The sequence below is a fragment of the Mercenaria mercenaria genome, chromosome 5, assembly GCF_021730395.1.
Source record: "Mercenaria mercenaria strain notata chromosome 5, MADL_Memer_1, whole genome shotgun sequence".
Classification (NCBI taxonomy): Eukaryota; Metazoa; Mollusca; class Bivalvia; order Venerida; family Veneridae; genus Mercenaria; species Mercenaria mercenaria.
The window spans coordinates 24,229,698-24,254,954 of record NC_069365.1 but is presented as its reverse complement, the minus strand read 5'-3'; the positions used below and the strand labels follow the sequence as shown (position 1 = coordinate 24,254,954).

The following is a 25,257-nucleotide window of genomic DNA, read 5'->3' as shown; positions in this document are numbered from 1 at the left end:
AAACCATTTACAGTTGCCAGAACCGGACGTTTATAAACCATATACAGTTGCCAGAACTGGACGTTTATGAACCATATACGGTTGCCAGAACCAGATGTATATAAACCATTTACGGATCGCCAGAACCAGATGTATATAAACCATTTACAGATCACCAGAATCTACTATTTAGTCGCATCCGGCCAGTCAATACCTGCAATACCTCCATATATCCAAATTAACTCATATAATGTTTCTCTAACATAATTATTTTAGCCAGATGACATTGTATGAACTTTTTAAATGTGACATTCAAGTTTAAAATGATTTGACTAAGCTATACTATCAAATTTTATCATAACACACAGCTTTAAAATTGAGCAAAAAAAGTAATATTACATTGATTTTTTTCTGAATTTATCAGCTTCAAAATACATGTCAACATTTCTGCAACCTGTGATGACCCTTGTCAACGTCCTTAAAAAAGAAAAGTTTTTGAGAGCTAATTCTGGTCAGTAAATCTTTATAACAAGTGCTTTTAAAGTTTTTTTTTTATAACTAGTTAAATGTTTTTTTCTGACACGTTTTAAAATCCTTATACGTTCAAGGGCGTCACAGATCGTATAAAATTGAAAAATAAAGACGGATCACTCACATCATACGATGATATATGCTTCTTGGAGTGAAACTGCATCAATTTTATTTTGTAATGTATTCTGCTTTCTCAGCATTGATCGATCAGTAGTACATAATCTTATTGATAATTTAGACAGATAACGTCCGGTAAACTTCAAATATGTAAATGTGTAAAAGTACAAAATAACAAATGATTTAAATAGACAAAGTCGCTTAACAGCTAGCCGTCTTTATTCTGTATATATGACAAACTTTAAAGGGCTTCAGCGTAAACCAGGACTTTAATGGTTGTGTAAGACATAATGAGACTCCAATTTGTAGCAGCTGTGGTTTTTGACCTTAGTTTCCGTGCCGTTTCATGAAACATATATAAGCCAAGTGATTTCAGTAGGAAAATAACTGCCAATCAAGGAAAAATGCTATATTTATAAAATGCCACTTAGTTTTGCACCATCGAGTCCTTCCATCTTTTTATGTAATCGGTTGTAGCGCGTGAATCAGCCATGATTATAAATAACCTGGCATTGTCATATATATACATCTTTTAACTCCGATTTATGTAATATGTCGATAAAGGCAACAGCTTTTATAAATCAGATGCCGGCATATTTGACAACTCATTTATAAGGTCTTTATTAGGCGACAAGGATATGTTTTTAGCATTTAATACATATGGTATGGTTTTGCACTTTTTAGACATTTGAGCAACCGCCAGATCGTCTGTTTAGAACTACTATATCAAGTTAACAGGGACCACATGGCTTTATTTTCATGATTTTTTGACGGCATTGTTTTTCTACATTCGTAACAAAATCTGTATAAGAAAAACTTATTTAATACTCCAGAACATAACACATGTTCCTTAAGTTTGTGAAAACCCAACTCCTATTCTATATCAAAATGCTTTCATTAAGTGTAAGCCCGTTTTGGGCATGTTGATGCGCATTCATATCAAACCAGACTACAGACCAGAGCTGCGATTTCCTAATACTAGCATGACGTATTTTTTGAAGCAGAGTAGAGTAAAGACAGTGATGGACAAAAATACAGTTCTAATCTCTACAACAATTTAAGCAAATGAACAATTAGCGTATATGCCATTTTTTAGCTGAAGATTGCACTCAGATCTTTCCAAATGATTGTGTACTCTCGACTAGGTAAGATGATTAAAAGAAAATGTTCCATTAGCTCATACAGGGGTACAGATTGCAAAGTACTTGATTACTTTCAGACAGCAAAAGTATCAAACTAGAACTCATGCTGTGAGACAATGGCACATTCAGCAAGGAAAATAGTAGCTGTATTCTATAAAATGACTGGCAAAATGATGATGGCAGAAAATTAAACTTTGACCGCTGTAGTACATTGTTAAATTATTAAGACTTTATAAGATTGTTTCCCCTTTTGTGAAATGTTTGCTGTTTAACTTTTACGCTTGTACATTAAATGTTCACCCCTATCTAAAACAAGGTAAATGACATCTGATAATATGTTGATATGTCACGTTCTTTCATGTAATAAGCATAAATTAAAAAGTAAACAATTATTTTTCTTGTGATTTGTCTCTCGACTTCATTTAGAATAGAATAAATCACAGAGAAAACAAAACTGTAGAAAGCGGCCGCCATCAAGTTCTAAATGTTGTTCAAATGTAGTTTCTTTTAAAGTCCTGTAACGGTCATGCCACTGTGGTTAAAACACTGTAGAATACTCTTTGGTTTTCCCTGAAGGTAGTACCTAGCGCTAGAAAATCCCTGGCGGTTTGCATTTGTATATTCGAACCTGAAACAATACAAGAAATATTTTAGATTCTCTTAAAAAGAAAACATCTTTATCTACCTATATATGTCTGCGCATGAGAATGCTGCAGAAAACCCGAAAGGTTGAGAAGAGAAAGCGATTTGAAAACATCCTGAAATAGCCTTGCACCCAAATTAACATAGTAAACCGCAACACTTTTAAAAGAGTGCTGTCATCAGATATTTCAGTGGTGGCTAATTTCTGCTATTTCGTTCTGGCAAGTTGGCGCCCCTCAAACACACCAACATGCCGAATTAGCGCGCGCAAGTTTGTTGTTTTGGCATGTTGGCGTGTTAATGTTCTTCAAATGCGCCAACAAGAGTGAACGAAATGGCACCAGCCACCATGTATATGTAAGATTTCGTATATATTAATATTTACTTTATCCCTCTTATGTAAAATAAACCCCATAATTTTGTTTGATAGTTTTGGACTAATTTAAACGCCGGTTTTTAACAGAACGGCGGGCAGTAACTGTGATTTAGACATTCCATAACTTTCAAATCGTCACAGAGTAGTACAGGTATTCACGACTTCGCGATCCGCAGATCAGCGTTCAATCTTTTGAGCTAAACTATCATTTTCTTTAGTTACCCCAATATAAACTAAACGTGATTTCATTGAATTTTTGTGATTTAAAACCAAACAAAAATGTAAAAAAGTAACAATGGTGTTATGTACAAAGTCACGATCTAACAACAAAGTTTAACAAAACCAATGACCTTCCTCCAAACAGTTTTCATTTGAATGTAACTTGATCGATAATGTAAGTGGGTTCTTCTTTGATGTATGATTTTTATTCGACATGAATTGTAATTCATAGTCCGTTTAAAATCTCAATGTGACATTTTGAAAAGTGATTAGATATCTGTTTTATAAAACACATAAAATGGTTCATAAATGACATACTCATCTTGAAACAAGAAGAGTAGGTCACAACCACGTCAACAGGTACTTTGCAAATATTTCACAGGCCTATTTAATAGCCGGCAACCAATAACTGCGTGTTTCTGCAATGTATACATTTTTTGCGTGTCCTTTCCTGTCTTAATGGAAAATGTCACTGAAAACCACTAATTCATTAAGCCTCGTATAGGGAAAATTGGAATTCTGGTTAAATGTAAGCGGGTTTACCTCGTCTAGGGTTCCAACGAAGCCACCGAAGGATTCGTTGCCTATTTTACATAAATTGCCACCAATGTTGACGGAACCGTGACGTCTGTCTATCGCAGATGCTGAAAATGAGAAATCAGGCTGTAAACACAATTTTGTTCAAGCCAAATATATTCTCGAAAGTAACTGAGGAATTACACTTATAATACTGTAATTAAGAGAGTTTTATAAGTGCAAGGAGCTGGTTTTGCAGCCTAAAACAATTACAATAAGATATACACAACAGCCTTGCGGCAAAAGAAACATAAACCCATCTTGGCTATATAATTAATTAGATGTAGAACAAGGTAAAAGTAAAACTTGTGTAAAATCCCTTTTTATTCTCATTGCAACCTGCTTTAGTTTCACTTTAAACATTGTTTGTGAGCGGAGTAATCATTATTAATACATGATTCTGCACATATTTGCTGGACTGAAGTCAAAACATTAAAAACTGATCAGCAAGCCATTAAGAAATTGTATAATACAGAGCTACAGAGTAACAGAACAGTGACTCATCTACCATTATTAAGCACAACTTCGTACGAAATAACACAGAAAATCATCTGACTCACCCCCAGGTATGTCTAACATTGCAGTTAATCCATTAACTTCTGCTTTAAAATTGCCTTTTCCAAATTTAAACCATGCATCAATCATTTGGTCTGCCTGAAATTTGAATTAAGATAAAAGTCAGGGTTATAGCAAAACAAATTTTACGTTTTAAATGTTAGATGACAAAAAAAGACCACATTCACGAAGTAATTGCTTAGCTAAGTCTGATATTTCAAATTCTTGTTTTTGCGCTTTATGCGTCTTCGGTGTTGACTTTTTCATCTTTATCAGAGCCGTATAATATTATTTTATAGATCAAAACACAACAATTTTGAATTTTACTGGAAACGTAGTAGAGAAATGAGAAATATGCTGAAGAAAATAGGCTACTTAAGTCCATATATTGTGCCAATCTGACTGAAGTACTTGATCTTCTAAACGAAGATCTGAGAACGACCCATTCACATACGTCTTCTGTATATTTTGGATTTCCAGCATTGCTATTTTTATTTTAACCAATGAGACGACTTGTTAGAATGTCAAAAAGAGTAAGAAAAATGTGCAGTTATTCCAGGGCTCGAACTCGGGACCCCTCGAATACTAAGCAAGTGGCCAACCGACTGAGCTAACCGGCTATCTGACATATTCTGACATAAGAATTGTAAATATCAAAAGACAAGGCTACAGGTAATTTGCTAAATTTTGTAAGTTAAGCTCTGATTGGCTAGCGAAAGGGTCGTCAGAACGAGGCTATGAATAGGTCGTTCTCAGATCCTATACGTAGCGTAATAGGAGATGTACTTTAGTCAGATTGTATATTGTGCTTAAATAGAAATATCATATTTGCGTGACTGAAACAAATACTGCCCGTAATATAATTTAGCTATAAAAACATTGTTATAGAAAAAAAACAACATCAAATAACAATAACTGCCTGGTTTATAATTCTGACTTGGTTTGGCCACGAAATGACATGTATTCTAATTTTGACTTGATTTGGTCATGAAATAACGTGATTATAATTTTGATCTGGTAATGAACATTTACCGGAGTTGTGATGTTTACGAAATCGTATTCCAAATTTTTCTTTTTCGGTACTGCTGCGAACTTCATGTTGATCATATCCGGTCCATATAATTGCGGCTGGCGGTCTATACCGATGAATACAGATGGTCCAATATCCGAGGGTCCACAACCAGAATTATGAACAAGACCTTGATTATGCCCTTGGCCCTCTGGCTTGAACCGGATGTATACAAAAACATTTTGACCCCATTCGATATTGGAGAATATGTTATCATTAATGGCAGCATTTCCGTCAAAATATGCGGTTCCATCACCTAGGTACGTAACATTCTCCACGTGAAGACCTACATTTCTCGCGAGATCTTGTTCCAGTGTTTCGAATGCCAGGTGAAGTTCAGGTACACATTCTGTAAAAAAGACAATAATTCTTAAATAAAAAAATCATCTAAAAATTTATGTAGTATAATATACTATATATATACGTTAACCTTCTTAGCTTTTTTAATTGGCGAACAATATTTTGTTTAAACATTGTCATCTGTAGTAAAAAAAACTAGGTCACATGGCAACATCATAATAAGAGACTATCCTACGAAAACACGCAATGAACCAGCTCTTATATTTTGAATATATTACGCTAAGAATTAGTATAGATTCGTCTCAAATTGTATAACATAAATCTGATAAAAAAGCACTTGCTCATATAAGCCCTCGTATTAAATGCCAAAGCTTAACGCACTTATTCAATTGTCCATACATGATGTTTTCTGATTGTCTTCAATCGCTACTTTGCGTGGACAAGGTGTTTGACATGCCATTCTTATAATAGGAAGGGCAAAAACATTCTGTGTAGGTTTAAGGAGCGCAAACGTGCAACAGACAGAAACTTAAAGTCGCTTCGTTGTGACAAAAAGAGGCATGCATGTCAGCCACGTTCCTATAAATGTTGAAGAGAATACATAAGCCTAAGCATGTCTGAAAATGATATTTTTATCATTCGGTTCAAAAGGCCAACACGCGTTTATATCCTAGAACTCTTTCAATACCTATAAGCATTATCACAATAGCTTTAGAGCACTATACGTCAGATATAGGGAGTCTGATTATGGACAATTTTACAGCAAAACTATTTCTTTTGGAGTTATCACAAAAAAAGATATCGCTTTAGAAAACTGACAATAAAAGTTTTACCTGCTCATAACTTACTGTATCACTTTCAAACTGAACGGTTTAATTTTTATATACTATGAGCATCTCAGGAATTCTTTTTCCATATGATCTCAAAAAGTCTGGTTGTTTTTTTGTGTTTGATTTGACGTTACTATGACATGATTGTAGGTCATACGGCGACTGCCAGTGTTTTGGCAATGGAGCAAACTCGGACCCAAGGTGCCTCTCTCTCTGGGCATTTTTTCATCAAAGGCGGACACCTGCGTAGAACCACCGACCTTCCGTAAACCATATTGAAAGCTTCCTTACATGAAATAATTCTACACCCCAAGGGAGGTTTCGAAGGGCAAGGGTAAGGGATTCAAAGTTTGCGACTTTAACAACTTGACTACAGAGAACCTTTTATTTTCCTCACGTTTCTATGTGTTGATTAACAACGGTGTGTTTTTGAATTATTCTTGACGATCATAAAATAATGTGTTGAAATTTCTCTGTATACAGCGTTGATGCAAGAACGCCTTGATGGTGTAGATCTGTCAAAATTATTCTCGCAGACAGTTTTTTGTGTAACCTGATTCGAACTTTACGATTAAAAGTAGTTCATAATCTAAACATGGCGGTGAACCTACATGTATTTTCAACTTGCTTTTGTCCGTGTCGTTTAATATGTTATGCATATTGTCTTTTATGTTAGTGGTGTTTTCCCTTCACTCCCATTTTTATGAGACCCCAACCACTCGGACGAGTTTATGCTCCGTCCTGTTCTAGTTACCCGCTTTCCCACTTTTACAATAGCCTAATTTTTTTTATATATAACAGAATTAAAATATACGTATTGATGGGTATTGAAACAACTCGCCTACTATATCTTGCCACAAGTTTCTGTTTGTATTTCGTCTATTTTGTGATGTGCGGCTCGGGCTGTGTTTGCCGTACCCATTGCTTCCAAGCAGTCTACCCTTGCCTTTTTATTTCTTATACGAATAGCGAGCAGCAAATAGTATTTCGTTTGGTAAGTCTATGGTAAGTATATTTATCTATCCATCTTATGAAGTGGATTGCATATCTTATACGAGTTACCAGTGAGAGCGATGCCTTAATTCTAGTATTACATGCATAAAATCAGGGAAAAATATGTAACAATGTCAATTTCCGAAGCAAAAGTGAAAATGTCAAATTCTGTTTTGATAACCTTTAGCCTGCTAAATTTCTAAAATGGACTGGTCTATCATTCGATTAGGGCAAAACCATTTATTATTCAAAGGGGTGTTCACTGAAAATGTACTGACTGATTAGAGAACAGTGCAGACCATGATCAGACTGCACGGATGTGCAGGCTGATGTTGATGTGCACTGGTCGCAAAGGCAGCATCACTTGCTAGCAGCAGGCTAAAGGTTAATCAGATAATAACCAAGCAAATCAGTAAAACAGCAAACACATCATGCAATAAAAATCAGATGCTGGATGAAGCTCTCGTTGTTTTCAAACTGGAAATATGATTCTCATGGACTTTTGGACATTTTACGCAACAACTCTTAAAGTATAACATTCTAAAAGACTGTGCAAGTGGACAAAGTAGAGAAGCTACAATAAAAAATGCTACCCTCAGTTTTTAGCTGAGGACTAAAACACGCAAGTTATAATCCTTTTATAGTCTGGAATACACAAAAGCATTATTAGTTGATCATTCTGTTCTGCACCAAAATCATATAAAACATTTACATTAGTAGAAGAGAAAAACAAGCTTTATTCCTTATCTGAATTGGTATACCTGTCGTATTCTGTCCTGGTATTCCTTTTAATATAAATGATAATTCTTGCCATGCAATGAGTTGATTAAATATATTTCCAAAATAGTAATTTTATCAAACAACAATGCGAAATGTTAAAAATCTGTTAATATGAATCCAGAAGAAAAAACTGTAAACAGAACAGGAAAGCAAAGCAAGATGTACATGAAATATAAAGCACACTGAAAGATTAAAAAAAGGACTAATAAACAAATTAAGCGGTCTGGAACCGCAATTAAACTGATTCATAGGTCATATACCACAAAAATCTCAATACTCAAAGCGGTGAATATGCATAAACGCAAACGCAAATATGCAACTGTGGCAGTGTTAACGACATGGACAGCTTGAATTAACATAATTTCAATTTTTTCCGTCTTCATTTCTATTAGCTATCCAACCCGTTCTCGGCAGGGAACCTGTTACGCCAGGCCAGTTTATTCAGGAAGTATAACAGTCTAGTGTTCATACTGAATTGAACCTAGCATAAGTAAATACTTTTGAAAGTAGACATAAAAGGGCTGGTATGATTATTTCTAAATTCGATTACTGAACTATTTCATTTACACCAAATCCTGCATGCTGTACAATATACACAATAACATTATTGTTAAAACTTCCACTTTTAAAATATGCAATTCTGGAAGTAACAGAATGCAAGTAAATAAACAAAACATTAAACAATAAATACAAAGTTTGATAAAGACCGCATAATCTAGAGTATGATTTGAGAAACACTGGTTCATTATGTTTTATTTATGTCTAATATGTTAATTTATTTATTCTTTAAATTTGGCAAAGGTATTCATATTTTAGCAAGAACATTCTTTTGTCAAATCTTATGGAGCAAATAACTTCGTATAATAAGCTGAAATGTGCACTTTTAGACTGAAAATAATATGCTTTATGAAAATCTCTTTCTCCTACATAAAATAATTTTATATTATACAAAAAAGCTACCTTTCTTTGGTCCCATAAAACCGTCTGTGTAGTAAATACATTGACATTCTTTTTCCGAAAAAATAGTTCCGCCGCTGCAAGGGCGTGGTTGCCAAACGCCGAATAATTCTTCTTCATACCAACCATCCCCACGAATAGATGGTTTGAACTTACACACTGAAAAATACGGTAATAGTTGTACATTGTAGTAATAATTCTTAACATGCAGCATATGTTTGCTAAATGCCCTGAAAATACACTAGATACTATCTTCCACATGAAATTATTGCGTTAAACATTAGAAAACTAAGACTTAAGGCAAATAAAGTTCAGACAAAAACAGAATAGAATCAAGATAGTTTTTAAATGAAATTTCCAAGGACATTGTCGTTCCATCCCATTTATTAATCTATTATGCTTTTTAATGTTTAAAGATCAATATTCAATAATCGATACATAAAAGTGTAAATTATTGATGAAATAGCTAGCACACTAATGTATCGTATAAATTTTCTCTGTTTTATCTTTCAACAAAGCAAACATGTCAAACTACAAAGCGCTCAAATAAGCAATGAAACCAGAACCGTTGCGACACATTTAATCTTATGTCAGAACCTGAATCAGTGGCATCCAAATCTTGGAATATCCGAAGTGCTGATCAGTTTGTAACGAAGCATTGTTAGCAACATAAATACTTACTTTCGAAATCAACTGACAATTCTCATAAAAATATTTTACAACTAAGTGTTAAAAAGACATTGTTAGCAATCTTTTTCTGCAAGTTATCTCTGGTGTTCAGGAAAACATTCTACCGGCATGTGATTGTGTGTTAATGCATTAACAATGATAAGCTGAAAACGCTCTGTCCAACAGAAAAAAGGACACGTTTGTCACATTGAAGCTGCACAGGAATACATACCTGGGATATTTGATGTTCCATTTCCTTGAAAAATTCATGTAATGACATAATTCGTTTACATTAATACGAGTGGTACTAAACGGTATGCTTGTCAAACTAGGTGCAAGGAAGGGCCATGCAATTTTTATGCTATCATAAAAATAAACTACAGCACTATGCCGATATAATTATGCAGAATACTAAAACCATGCTAAAAACGTCCATGCTTGGACAGCTACCCTGTTTGGTGAAATACTCGTCAAAGCAAACGCTTTGGATGAATATAATGTATCAATAAAAGCCTGTGTCATATCAAAGTATCTGAAGAAAGTTGTAGTTAAAACGAATGCAGTTTGTAATTAACTGACAAATATTCCTACACATGCATTTCACACACAAAAAAAATGATTTTGTGAACATACTAAAAATGCATATTTCGCTAGCATTCATAAAAAAAGGCTGGAATATCGAAGCGGAGATTGTACTAGAAATTGCTGAGATGTATAAAAAGAAGCCATTCAGCTAAATGCATATGTCGTCGCAAACTTTTATATATTATTTCCTTAGTGAACATTTTACTTGGAGTTTCTTCGACATTTTCGATGGCATCTGAAGATAAAATTAGTCGGGACTTACTAATTACATATTTCAAAATACAAATGTCTATAAGAAGCCATTTACTTTCATAATTGCATATATACGTACTGATAGTAATAAACTTCGTAATAAACAAACATATACTTTATAACGCATAATGCTAACACAAACACACAGACAATTTACAAAACGACCAATTTTATCATATAAAAGCAAACAAGGGCGGTATGGATATAACGAAAAGCAAACGACCATGACAACAGATACAAATAACACTGCTGAACATGTAAAGAAAATAGTGTAACCTTGCAGACAAAGTTTTACTGAATTTACAAAGAACACAATTAAAATCTTATATTTAAAAGCGTAAGGACTTTATTATAACTTTGTATACATTACATACAAAGGTGTGATTAATCATTTATACTGCATGAAAATTTATCTTATACCCTGTCGGGTGAAACACAATATAGGGAGCGTTTAGAATATCGCATTGTTATACATGGTTTTCAAAAATTTCCTAACCCTTAAGTGCAATTTAACATTTACACTTCATAACACTAAATATGAAGAAGTTCTGTGCCAAATTTTATTGATCTAGCTCAAATAGTTTTCAAGCAGTGGCAAAAAACGCATCTAGAAAAAGTCATTTTTGAAGCGTTATGTTGTTGCACTTAGAATTTTCCATATTTTTCAAATAAAATAATGGTATGATATTATATATTTCTATGTAAATGTGTGTTATCAGCATAAAGACAATTTTTTAAGGATTATTTTGGTGTTTGATTTAGCATGATCGGATGAAAATTGTTGAAGCTGTCGAGAAAAATGTGAAATGGGTATGATGTTATGCAGTTTTTCACGGAAATTCCTTCCTTTTGTTATAATGATTAATTGCAATGTTAACATTATTTTTTCTTTAATATTTTGGTCCAGAATCATTTCTCTGTTGTAATAGTACTTAAAGAAAAAAAAATCAAAATCATGTATTTCTGAAATTTATTTGTATGAATTTTTAAAATTGAAAATTAGGTTTTTATGAAAATATGTAGAGTCCGTAACCAATTGTATTTTATAGATTTGTAAGATATTATGAGAGTCTTTATTGATTTTTTCTTATCAAATTTAACTGTTGACATTAAATTTTTATGCTATTTCCTCTATTGTTAACTACATTTTTGCTGTAGCACCACTAATATGGTTACGGACACTACAAAAACACTGTAGTGTCCGTAACCTGTCTTTCAATGGTGTAAATAAACGTTTTTTAAAATTTTGTTTATAGCTATTCTTATGAAAGTAATAACTGATTTCACAAGTTAATTAATCAACTTTATTTTTCATCAACTCGTTGATGTTGCAACCACATTAGAAAACCCTTATTGCGGCATCTTTATATACAGCATCATTTTCTGTTGCTGCAACATGAAATTGAAAGATGTAATAGCAAACATTGAAGCGATGAGAGATAAAGGATCACTACTTTTTTTTCAATTTGGAAGGTTCACTGATGACAAATTTAATAAAGTCTATTAATAATTTCACTACAAAAGGTAAATTTTGTCTATTTAATAATGCTACTTGAAACTGTAGTGTCCGTAACCAGAGCTGAAAAAATTAAAACTTGCATCTTTTTACAGAAAAATGAAAAATTATTATTTCAAAGTTTATTAATATTGAGAAAAAAACAAATATATGTATTTGTTGACATATATTTTCAGATATAAAAATATAGATACAGTTCAAAAGTGCTAAAAATCATGTTTATCATCTAAATTGCACAGATTTATATTAAAAATGTAAAGACGTGATAATGATAATTAACAGTTATTAACTTAGACAAATTTCTTCAAGAGCATCATTGTTAAGATAATTCAAGTTCATGTAGCTTACAATAATGTGTCTTTTCAAAATGTTTCAGAGGGGCAGTGTTATCTGGTTACGGACACTACAGAAATTAAAACAATGTAAAAAAACATCCAGTATTACTGAAATTTCTGTTTAAATTATTATACATCTTACAGTTCAAGTGAATAAATCTTTACAAGTATTTATGATTAAAAATAATATCTAAAAACTTGCAAATGAAAGCAAAATCTCTTCAAGAAGTACTAAGTACAAACCATGTGATGACCTGTACATGTATATTCATTTAGATGAGATTTTATATTTATTTGATGGGCATATAGTGTTGCTGCTCTATGTATGTACGTCCGTCAGTGCGTTCAAAGTCTTGTGTGTCCAGCTCCTCCCGCAATTAGATTGCTCTGCTTCAAACTTTCATAGATGAACAACCTTGATGTGTAGATAACCATAAAAGAAGGAATTTCTCAGTGACTATTTTAACCACAGTTATGATACTATGATATTTTTTATATAGAAATATAGAATATATTTAGAAAAATCTTGTGTGTCCAACTCCTCCCACACTATTAGCCTGATTTGATTCAAACTTTTCACAGATGAACAAGCTCAAGATGTGTATATTACAATAAAGCGACAATTTTTTTCTGTGACTATTTTACTACAGTTATGGCCCTTTGATAATTTCTGTTTAATCATAAGGAATATAGAGAAACATTTTTATGTGTCCAATTCCTCCAACACTAGTAGCCTGATTTGTTTCAGACTTTCACAGATGAACAAGCTTGATGTTCAGATGACCGTAAAGGGAGAAATTCTTTCTGTGACTGTTTTTACTTTAGTTATGGCCCTTTGATAATTTTTGCTATATGGAATATAGTATGATAGGGGAAAATCCTGTCAACGATTCCCAAACTTTTAGCCTGATTTGCTTCAAACTTTAACAGATGAACAAGCTTTATGTGCAGATAAAGGGAAGGAATCTTCTCTGAGTATATTTTTACTGGCGGCAGTTATGATGATTTTTGCTTTCTAGAGAATGGGCAATGGCATGTGTATGTGTGCACATCTGTGTCGTATGGTTATAATATCTAGTTTTATATTGCAATCTAATTGCTTTATAATAAAGTAGAAGTATGTCTGATTTCATTGTGCATTTGTGATTCAGATATAGAGTTTTGATCTGATTAGGCACCTGCAGTGCTGAAACTTAAAAGGCACAAAAATGCTGAATAGGTTAGAAGAGGTTAAATGGCAAGAAAGGCAGAAACTCAATCCAGGCCAATGTGAAAATTAAAAGAAAAATGAGAGAGAAAGAAAGAAGGATTGTAGAATGAGACAGCAACAAGAAGTAGAGAAGAGTAACTCAAAACTAGATTAGTTAAGAAAGCAGAACTAATATCAAAATCACATGATGAAGGAAAAAGAGTGGAAAGAAATCTATGTGTCCGCACAAACAGGATCTGTATTAGGAGATAAGAGACAATGTTGTTGCATTTATAGATGAATCTACTATGACTGATAATAGGGCTACATTTTCAACACCAAGACATCTGAAAATTTGAAAAAAAAGTTACAAAAAGATTATAGATATGTGTACTTTCGTTAGATAATTCATATTGTAGTGTCCATAACCATAAACTTAATTTCCTTTTTCTGGTTAGTGACATTCTTGAGTAAAAAAGTGTAAGTGTTAGTTGTGTGATATGAATACAAAGTATTGATAATAATGTATCACTTAGAGAACTTAATATTGCTTGTTAAGTTACAAGATTTCATGAAAACAGTTTTCAGATTTTGTTGTTCTGTTTTCTTTTTCATTGGTTTTAATTTGGCAAGTTGTATATTTTTGTTTGAAGAATATCAAATTTAAATACACTTTCCATTCAGATATCATTTTAACATTATACCAAATAATCCTGAGTGGATTTAATGTTTTTAACATAATCTAATGCAAAACCATTATTGAGGCTTTTTTGTAGTGTCCGTAACCAATTACTGGTATCCATCAATATTTTGGATTTTTTGAAAATTATTCACTTTCCCTTTTAATCTAAGTCATTTTGTTTCAACAAAGACAGAATTTGTGTTGATTTTTCATTAAGTTTTCATCATTAAAACTGAAATTGAAGATGTCAGATGATTTGAAATACACATGTTTTTTAGCAACAAAGTAATATCCAACAATATGTTTCTTTTTTCAGTATCTGTACCTTTCCCAGTCCTATTTTTACCTTGCATTATGTATTTCCATGTGTTTGTCCTACAAAACAGTAAAAATAGTTCAAGTTTATCATAAATTTGAAGCTTTATTTTACAAAATGTACCACTTGTAGTGTCCGTAACCAGCAAAAATATGCATTTTATCAGCCTTTAAAAATTACATTTCCGATACAAGTACCAGCAAACCACTTAAGTTGCTTATACTTCAAGCACTCTACTATGTAGAAAAATACTTTTTTTGCCAAAATTAAGAACTTATTTTTTCACCTCCAAGTGCAACACTACTGTTCCCTATATTGTGTTTCACCCGTGTATAAAACCAAGTTTTATCTTTTCTACTGTGTAAAAGCAATTGTATGATTAATCTTATGTACTGTATTAAAACCAAATGTATATATAGTATACTCTTTGTAAAACCAAATGTATGATTTATCTTATATATTGTATAAAACCAAGTTTTATCATATGTACAGTATAAATGAAATTTTATGATTTATCATATGTACTGTATAAAAGCAATTGTATGATTTATCATTTGTACTATATAAAAGCAACTTTATGATTTATTCTATGTACTGTTTAAAAGCAATTTATGATTTATCGTATGTACTGTATAAAAGCACTTGTATGATTTATCATATGTACTGTATAAAAGCAACTGTATCATTTATTTTATGTACTGATCAAAACATTTGTATCATTTATTTTATGTACTGTATAAAAACAATTGTATCATTTATTCCATGTACTGTATAAGAACAATTGTATTATTTATTCTATGTACTGTATATAAGCAACTGTATGATTTTTCATATGTACAGTATAAAAGCAACTGTATGATCTATCATATGTACAGTATAAAGCAATTGTATCATTTATTCTATGTACTGATCAAAACATTTGTATCATTTATTCTATGTACTGTATAAAAGCAATTGTATCATTTATTCTATGTACTGTATAAAAACAATTGTATCATTTATTCTATGTACTGTATAAAAGCAATTATATGATTTATCATATGTATAGTATAAAAGCAATTGTAAGATTTATCATATGTACTGTATAAAGGCAATTGTAAGATGTATCATATGTACTGTATAAAAGCAATTGTATGATTTATCATTTGTACTGTATAAAAGCAATTGCATGATTGATCGTATGTACTGTATAAAAACAAAATTGTATGATTTATCATATGTACAGTATAAAAGCAATTGTAAGATTTATCATATGTACTGTATAAAAGCAACTGTATGATTTATCATTTGTACTGTATAAAAGCAACTTTATGATTTATTTTATGTACTGTATAAATAATTGTATGATTTATCGTATGTACTGTATAAAAGCCATTGTATCATTTATCAGATGTACTGTATAAAAGCAATTGTATGATTTATCATTTGTACTGTATAAAAGCAATTGCATGATCGATCGTATGAACTGTATAAAAACAAAATTGTATGATTTATCCTATGTACAGTATAAAAGCAATTGTATGATTTATCATATGTACTGTATAACAAGAAATATCTTTAAAAATGATGGTCGGCGAATTGTAATAAGGAAAGAAGTTTATGAATTTTTCATCTAACATTCATCTTTCATCTGACATTTTTCAAATGGCAAAACTAAACACCGCACTTTAACAATTTAAATGGTTCTCTTTTAATTTTTCGCGAAGGTTTCGTAGGGTTGCAATTTTGTTTCGTTTATCCTTAGACGAATAATTACAGCAGTAGTTTGATGAAAATTCATGAAGCGGTTCATGAGAAGAGGTCATTAAACGTGTTTATATTTTTAGCTAAATTGTTCCCTATCCCCATTTGTAACAAAATAGCAGGAGACCTTACGATATTGTTACACATCGAGTTTACATTTTAGTGGTTAATGCGAAGAAAGGCATATCTAGTTTTAGCTATAATGGTCCCTAATAGGGCCCAAATTCCTATATAAATAAATTTGGAAGAGGACCTTATAATGATGCTCCAGACCAAGTATGACAAAGATCCACCAAGCTGTTCATGAGACGATGTATAAAGGCATTTCTAGTTTTAGCTCTAGCAGCCCCTAAAAGGGGTCAAATGTCCCAGCTGAACAAAGTTGGCTGCGGGCCTAATAAAGATACTACAAATCAAGTTTTATTAGAATACATGAGAAAAAATCAATTCAAGGATTTTTTTATTTATTATTTTTATTTATTTCTAAAATAGGCCAACTGATCCCGCTTTAACAAATAGCATATTCGCTATTCATGAATCTTTGGACAATGACGTCACACCTATAAAAACGTGAAGGTCAAGCAAAACATACAATTGTAATTATTTCAATATTAGTTTGACCGTAGTCATATCACATAGATAAACTGTATGCAGCGTACCTTCATTTCAGTGTAATGATATTCAGTCATTATATAGCATATATATAATAAAACAGATTTCAACTGAGTTCAATATTTGCATACCATACTAAAGAAAAATATTCATGTATAATAAATCAGTTAAATAATTTATAACAAATATATCAAAGCAAACAAGTACTCATTTTAATATGCAATCTGAATACGTCACAAAAGCAAGAAACCTTTTTATATACAGACGACAATTGTAACAAGGAAAATCTTTTAAAAAGCACTTCTCTACATAAAAGACTCTTATCACACCCTTATTCATGTGATACGCAGACCGTATTCAGCTCTTTCTTTAATTTGATATATGTTGGTATTTGAACAGGTTTTTATCATATTTATTAAACTTACTTATCATTTTGAGATAGATCAATATTCTTGCTAAATATACTGAGCCAAAGTTAGCTTTAAAAGTGTGAACAGCGTCGTTTAGGATAAACGCTTTGTCTACATTTCACTCAGCGTAGCACAATCAACAGAGTGAAAGAAATTGACACTCTCGTCCAATCAGGCAGAGTGTTGCATAAATCTTCCATTTCGATAAATTATCTATAATGCGTTATCAAGCAGTTTGATTTGCAAACTGAAGTCACGTGGCATAGGTAACGAAAACGAATTTAGACGGCGTCGCCGAAAAACAATTATATCATTTAAACTATGTACTGTATAAAAACAATTGTGTGATTTATCATATGGACTGTATAAAAGCAATTTTATGAATTATCATACGTGCTGTATAAAAGCAATTATATGATTAATCATGTGTATTGTATAAATGCAACTTTATGATTTATTCTATGTGCTGTTTAAAAGCAGTTGTATGATTTATCGTATGTACTGTATAAAAATGTATGATTAATCATATATACAGTATAAAAGCAATTGTATGACTTATCATATGTAATGTATAAAAGCAATTGTATCATTTATTCTATGTACTGTATAAAAAGAATTGTATGATTTACCGTATGTATTGCATAAAAACAATTATTTGATTTATCGTATGTACTGTATAAAAGCAATTGTATGATTTATCGTATGTACTGTATAAAAGCAACTGTATCATTTATTCCACGTACTGTATAAAAGCAACTGTATCATTTATTCCATGTACTGTATAAAAGCAATTGTATGACTTATTGTATGTACTGTATAAAAGCAATCGTACGTTTTATCGTATGACTTATCGTATGTACTGAATAAAAGCAATTTTATGACTTATTGTATGTACTGTATAAAAGCAATTTTACGACCTATCGTATGTACTGTACTGTATAAAAGCAACTTTATGACTTATCGTATATACAGTATAAAAGCAATTTTATGATTTATCTTGTCTCAGTATTAAAACAATTGTATCATTTATCTTGTCTCAGTATAAAAGCAATTGTATCATTTATCAAATTTCATAATTTTAACAAAGGAAGAAGTTCGTTATTAATTTATTTGTGTCGAATATCTCTAAGTTTTGCATTTCAACTAAAGATGAAATTTAGGAATAATTCAGACAAAAAGCAGATTGAATGAATTTAGCTCGGGTGTGGACAAAAGTTTATTCCCATACAGAACATAGATAAACAGCACTTTATATGTACGTTTGCGTAATTTTGTACAAACGCACATATCGAGGGTTCAACGTAATAAGGGCGTATCTACATATGATTATTATATGTAGATACGCCCTTATTCCGTTGAACTCTCGATATGCAGTTTTGGCGATTCCCAGTTTTCAAACCTTTTCCTTTATTTTGGAATGATTTTTGAAAGAGTTTAGAGACTTTATTAATTCATTCCATAAGGCTATCATCCCACCATGGCATAACAAGCATACACACATATAAAACAAACAGTGAAAACATACATACAATTACGCACATTTGAGATATGTCTATGCACTCTTACTACAATGTTGGAAAAGAAATTTACAATAAAGGAGGAATATATGCAGAATTATGGATATGCAGATGTATATTTTTACATCACACATCGAGCATCTAAGCTTGTTTTGTAGAATTTTAGTATGCAGACGACCTCGAGGGGTGAATACAAAAGAAACCTAAGTGTTTCCTTATTCATATGCACTTAGACCTCTTTCGCTTTCATCCTTGATGTGTAATGTTACCCAGCAGATTTCCTGAAAAATTGTAATTATTATCGCAAAATTGAGGTCGTCGTAACTGCTTTCAAATAAGTTAATCATTCTACCTTCAGGTGGTAACACTTCCACAGGTGGACATTCTTCGTTACACAGCCCTTTGTGATCTATCTCGCACTGATGTGTAAAGGGATTGAACCGTTCGTTCTTAGCACAACATTTTGGTACTGGTGAAGGCAAGGTGCAGTCCCAGTAGGCGCGGCAGGATATGTGGTACGGTCTGTACCGGCCTCTATCAAATTCACAGACATCTGTAGAAAAGGCACACAATCTCATTAGTACCGGCGGTTTTAACACTTGTTCAGCAAGACATGGGACTTTGAGCTTAAATGCTTAATTTTTACATGTATTAATTAAATGTTTTTATTGCATTTAAGTATCTGAATAATGGTTTTGAACAAACTTGATCACCAGGAACGATTAAAACGAACATTGTTGGGATTTGAAGATGTTTCACAATTAAGGTACGTATATTTTACCAAAGAGCTATAAAAATAAATAGATTGGCAACTTGAAAGGCATATAGAGCAAATCTCGCCAACCTCCCGTGACAAAAAAAAACGAGATCTCGTTTACCGGAAGTGGCGCTTTCTCCACGCGCCATTTTGTATGCGAAAGCAATTATTCATCGGTAAAATAATTATCACCGTATGACCATGCTTCTTTCGATGGCAAAAAAAACTCCGTGTACTTCGTGTCTTAAGACCATTTCACATTAAACTAATTTTGTTTTAGAAGCTAACATGTATTTTAAATGTAGTTTTAAAGGTACAAATTGCAACTCCACGCTCGCCGATGTTTGTTTTTAGTAAGATAACGCCGAATCACGCTCTGACACGAGCTCACGCGAGATTACAGCCAGTTGCCATTCTGTGTATTTTATACTTCTTTGATTTTACCTGTTAAAGTTATGATTATTCTCAAATTTGATGTACTATTTAAAATAAAAGAATCGATACTGGTTTCCCAGTAGTTTTCGGACCCAAGTAGTTTTCCGGACCTTTTACATTTCGTGCTGTATAGACTTTATTCCGTCGTAAAGCATCTGGGTAACAATATTATTTCATCTGGACCGTTGTTGCCTTTACATAGCAGCGAAACCTAGCATTACCAACTTATTTATCATTTGAATATCGCGGTTGTTTAAACTTACTTCGATGTAATTGTTTACACAAGCGATTGTCAACTGCAGGGGAATTCCAGTTACAGTGCGCATGCGCAGAAATTGAGGCTCCTTGAAGGTGAACATCAGTCAATTGATGTTCCCATTTGCAGGCGATACAGTAAAAACATTCAGATATTATTAAAATGAAACAAAGAAAGTCAGAAAAATAGGCTTATTCACTATACTACGGCATTAAATCATCGATTAAAACAGGAACCAAAACAGACGGGTATTTACTTACGATACCGTAGCTCAATCAGATGTTTAGCAGCAGTGCCCGAGTGGTCAGGACGTTAGACTACCAATTTTGAGACCGTTCTTGTTCTTTTTTTAAGCTGTTAACTATATCAAAAGTTCTTAATTTCTTTTTTTTTTTTTTTGTAATATTACCAGTCCGCTCAATATTTTCCGTCAATTTTAGCGTGGCGTTGCAAACGTCATTCAAACGTAATTAAACGTAATTGTAATGAGCGTATGACAAATCTAGTATTTGTTTAATTCTTAAAATATACTTTTCAAATCATCATCACGCCGTAGAATTATGTTTTAATTTTGAATATTTATAATGAAATCGGAAATGTTTGCTTTTACAGAAAGGTTACAACTGTTACAATGAAAGGTCCGGAAAAGTACTCGGAATAACTGGGATATTAATAGAATTGATTGCCCAATTTGAGGCCTCGTCTACATTTGTGTTAATGAACGCAAGTGTAATACGACTTCTGCATGGTGTTTAAGAAGAACCTAGCTTTATTCTGTGAACATTTCATGTTTCTACTATGTTTTGTTTGAAAGTTGCTGGCAAAACATAGCGATTTAGGTCCGGAAACTTTTGGGAAACCAGTATGCTATAACAGAATAGTTTACACACATAACAACAATCGACAACTCCCGTTTGATTGAGTATACTCCGAATACGATTTTTTTGACAATAAATGATAAGATGAAAATAGCTTATACGACTGACATGCATTGTGTCAACTAAATAGTTTGATAATAATACTGAATAGGAAAAGTCTTAATACAGCTCAGTCTGTTGTGACTGGCTTTGCAGTGGATAAATTACGTACCACATTCAGACTGGGCTGGGAACACACATTGTAGTATGTTCAAGCTCCACAGAAGACCATATGCACAGTCCTGCACTACAGGAATACCGTCTATACTGTCACACTGGACAAACATCGTGCAGTCTCCTGGATACATCGCATAACCTATACCATTATCCCATTTACATTCCGTAGAGCAGTTCAGAGGGGTTGCTGAAAGAAAATGACTGAAACGTGAAATATACAATCCGCACGCACATTGATTCACAATCCATTAGTATATAGTTCCACAATCAACTGGCAAGTAGGTATACATGGTCCGCTCTAATATTTCTACTGTTTATATATATATTAAAAGCTCCGACCTTTTTCCCGGTTTTGGTGACTGATGGAAAATTAATGAACGATTGCCAAACTTTAGTTCATATCTTAGATCTTGACAATATTACTAAATCGTTTTAAAATAGAACAAGAAAATAGAAAAGACCGGTAAAACCTATGAATGCTCCCCGAAATTTGCATATTAAAAGAACAAAAGTGGAATTTACTGACTGGGCAGATATAATTTTCTGTTGAATAATCAAATCAAAGGCCTGAATGGCCTGAGTCGGCTAATGATTGATGTACTGACAGTATAGTCTACCAGTTTCAGTTTGTTTTTAGTTTTTTTCTTAAAATTTCATAACACAGCTCGATATTTACCCAAATTATTATATCCGGATACGATTACACTTTTCTCCAGTTTGAACAATATATTTTACAAATTGTGATGGTACGAAGACATTTAGCAGCAATTGGCAGTATCTGACATTGAAGTTTACGGTTAAATTACCTCTTATTTAAATCTTTTCATAAAAAAGTTGTTTCGTTCCGTGAAAGCAGCCAAACATAGACGACCTACTTTCGATTTCAAAAACTACAAGAAAATACAATTTAATGTTTCGCCGATTTGTTTATTTCTCGAAAAATAAGAATTAAAATCATTTTTAATATCAGCAGTAACTAAACAAACCAGTAAGAGCTTCTTCTTCCGATAATTTATCCGTTTACTGACTGCAAAATTCAACCCACGCAAAGTTTATAGAAATCATACGATGCGTGTTTACGTTCAATGTGGGAGAATTAAGGCTGATCGGCTATGCTACCTAACGCATCCAGACGATTCAGATTTTGTTTTTAAAAAAGCATTGTGTGCGTTTCTGTAATTTTATATACGTTTTATACGCTTAGAAATTATTAGACATGAGTATTTGCATTATTTCTATACGTAATTTACGCTAATACGCATCTTATCTGGAGCCCTGTGGAACTATTTTTTGTCTTTCGCTGGATGTTACCCAAGCTTTGTAAGCCTGCGCAATTCTTAAAATGCACATTTATGCTTAATGAGTTACATTCGAGTATTGCACAATTACAAGTCATAAATATGACAGATTACATCGTATATTGGTCATAGCAAAGGGAATTGACACAACTTAACTTCATTCATGCAGTGAACTGTTTTAAGTTTGAGAAATCTAATGGAACTACATCCCTTCACTGTGTTATTTGGTCCATTTAGAGAATCGTTGGATAGCAAGGACTCGTCAAAAGGCTTTCAGCCTTTAGCCGACTCAATCAAAAAATAATTCCAACGGATAAAGAAGAATATATGCCCACCTCCTCTTGAGAGTGAAACATCCGGTGTGTTTTTTGCTGAATGCTGAGAAATATTCAATGAATTTTAGCCAGTGATGGTACTACAGTATACTACTGTTGAATAATCAAAGGGCAATAAGTCAGTGAACAAGAGCTGTCACTAATGGTGACAAATGCGCCCGCAGCGCCTTGACCTTTGACCTGGTGACCCCAAATCAGTAGGGGTCGTGTACTCAATAAGTACTACCAGCAGGTGAAATTTGAATGTCCTGGGTGCAGTGGTTCGCGAGTAAAGTGCCTTCATGCAAAAAGTTAACGTTGTGACGAACGAACGAACGAACTAACGGACAGTTTAAAACTAACATGCCTCCCTTCGGGGGCATAAAAATTATCCGACCGAAACACGGAGATAATATGCGCATCTCCTCTTTATGGAATGCCGATTGGGACATGCAAAATTGCATGCTATTTGCTAATTGATGATTTGCTATTTGTCAATTGCTAATTTGCTTATTGCTAATTTGGTTATTGCCAATTGCTTATTTGCTTATTGCTTATTGCTAACTGCTGATTTGCTATTTGCCAATTGCTAATTTGCTTATTGCCAATTGCTAATTGCTGATTTGCTTATTGCTAATTGCTAATTTGCTTATGCCTGATCACAACTAAATCAAATGTAAGCCTGCGCTGGTGTAACACAAGTAGTCCAAATATAAATAGTGCTAATCTTTTTTCCTTCCCTAGTGCCTTTCCTCAACAGCAACGTGTTTACTTTTACTTTACCGCGTTTCAGTATTATCACTTTGCATTCTATCGAAATCGGCATGTTCCTGTTGCACGTTGGTCAAATGAGCAACCAGTATCAATGATAAAAAGTCAGTCAGTCAGTATTTATGACGACTTCAGTGATTTGGCACGTCAAAATAGTGCAAGTTCAGGGCCAGACCTTCTACTTATATCTCTTAACCACTACATTGGCATGCTCATGTGATGTTCAGCATGTGCTATTTTTGTTGCACTAATTATTTGAACGGATACATGTGCTACTGCCAAACTTAAAACAAACGGTTAAAATAGTGTCATATGTCTGGTTTGATTTACATATTGCCATAAAGCATTGTTACACATTTACTATGATAATGAATTGGCTGTCACAAATTTACAAAATCTTTCTGACCCTATTAACCTTACCAGGTTATGCCATACAATATAATTATATTAAATGATATTTGATGGTTAATTGACGCTTAATTTCTAATTTGTCTTAATTTACACTTTTTTTACTAGTTGAACAAGATATTAGGTATTTCCTGGAGTGTACATATATATCATATAATGCACCTAACGACATACTAATATATGCTAGGAAGTAAGGTCCAATGATTTACACTTGGCGGGCCTGAAGTGGTTATTAGCGCGAATTAACCTACACAAAAAAGAACTGTTAATGCAAGTGGTCTCTAAGTCTTAACAGACGTGTTTGTCTGAAACTAAAACGTAGCTGATGTGGTTATTAGCGCGACCGACTTAACATATATTGCATGAGGGCGTTCCTTAACAAAACAAAAAAAGAACTGAAAAGGTGGCCTGTTAATGCAAGTGGTATCTAAACAGACGTGGTTTCTTTGTCTGAAACTTGAATTTGGCCGATACTGCCATCGAATAAATAGCGCTTGAGGGACCAAATGAGCTCTGTATGTCTAATGTATTGTTCAACGCTGTTTCAGAAAGCTAGAAATAACATCTTATCTCCTTAATATATTTGAAATTAGTATTGATTTTAGTGATACAATTACTTTAATACAATATTGAAACGTCACAAATTTATGAATACGATCGTACAAACTAATGCATACAAGATTTGATATACATGTATTGAGGTTCGAGATAACTGTATATTATCAGCATAACCATTTCTAATAATCTGAAGACTGACGACAAAAAAAAAAAACAACAAAAAACTAAAAAAGAGATATGAGCCGCACCATGAGAAAACCAACATAGTGTATTTTGACCAGCATGGATCCAGATCAGCCTGCGCATCCACGCAGTCTGGTCAGGATCCATGCTGTTCGCTAACGGTTTCTCTAATTGCAATAGGCATTGAAAGCGAAAAGCATGGATCCTGACCAGACTGCGCGGATGCGCAGTCTGGTCTGGATCCATGCTTGTCGCAAACGCACTGTGTTGGTTTTCTCATGGCACGGCTCA

The 25,257-nt window shown here is 33.0% G+C and overlaps 1 protein-coding gene across 4 annotated transcripts in view; it reads right to left on the bottom strand.

The window, feature by feature from the left end:
- Positions 1-1,974: 1,974 nt before the first annotated feature.
- The window catches only part of LOC123556674 (SCO-spondin-like), a 103,947-nt gene continuing 80,664 nt past the window's right edge, over positions 1,975-25,257 (bottom strand). For 2 of the 4 annotated variants that reach the window (XM_053542934.1, XM_053542933.1), the window contains exons 14-22: positions 21,430-21,621; positions 19,245-19,445; positions 9,968-9,991; positions 9,070-9,225; positions 8,091-8,114; positions 5,170-5,555; positions 4,143-4,236; positions 3,550-3,650; positions 1,975-2,397 (exon numbers count right to left, since the gene is read on the bottom strand). In XM_053542934.1, the coding sequence (XP_053398909.1) occupies positions 2,359-2,397; positions 3,550-3,650; positions 4,143-4,236; positions 5,170-5,555; positions 8,091-8,114; positions 9,070-9,225; positions 9,968-9,991; positions 19,245-19,445; positions 21,430-21,621 (1,217 nt within the window). In that variant the 3' untranslated portion in view covers positions 1,975-2,358. The remainder of the gene's footprint in view (positions 2,398-3,549; positions 3,651-4,142; positions 4,237-5,169; positions 5,556-8,090; positions 8,115-9,069; positions 9,226-9,967; positions 9,992-19,244; positions 19,446-21,429; positions 21,622-25,257) is intronic. The other 2 variants (XM_053542935.1, XM_053542936.1) reach the window with 2 other exon arrangements.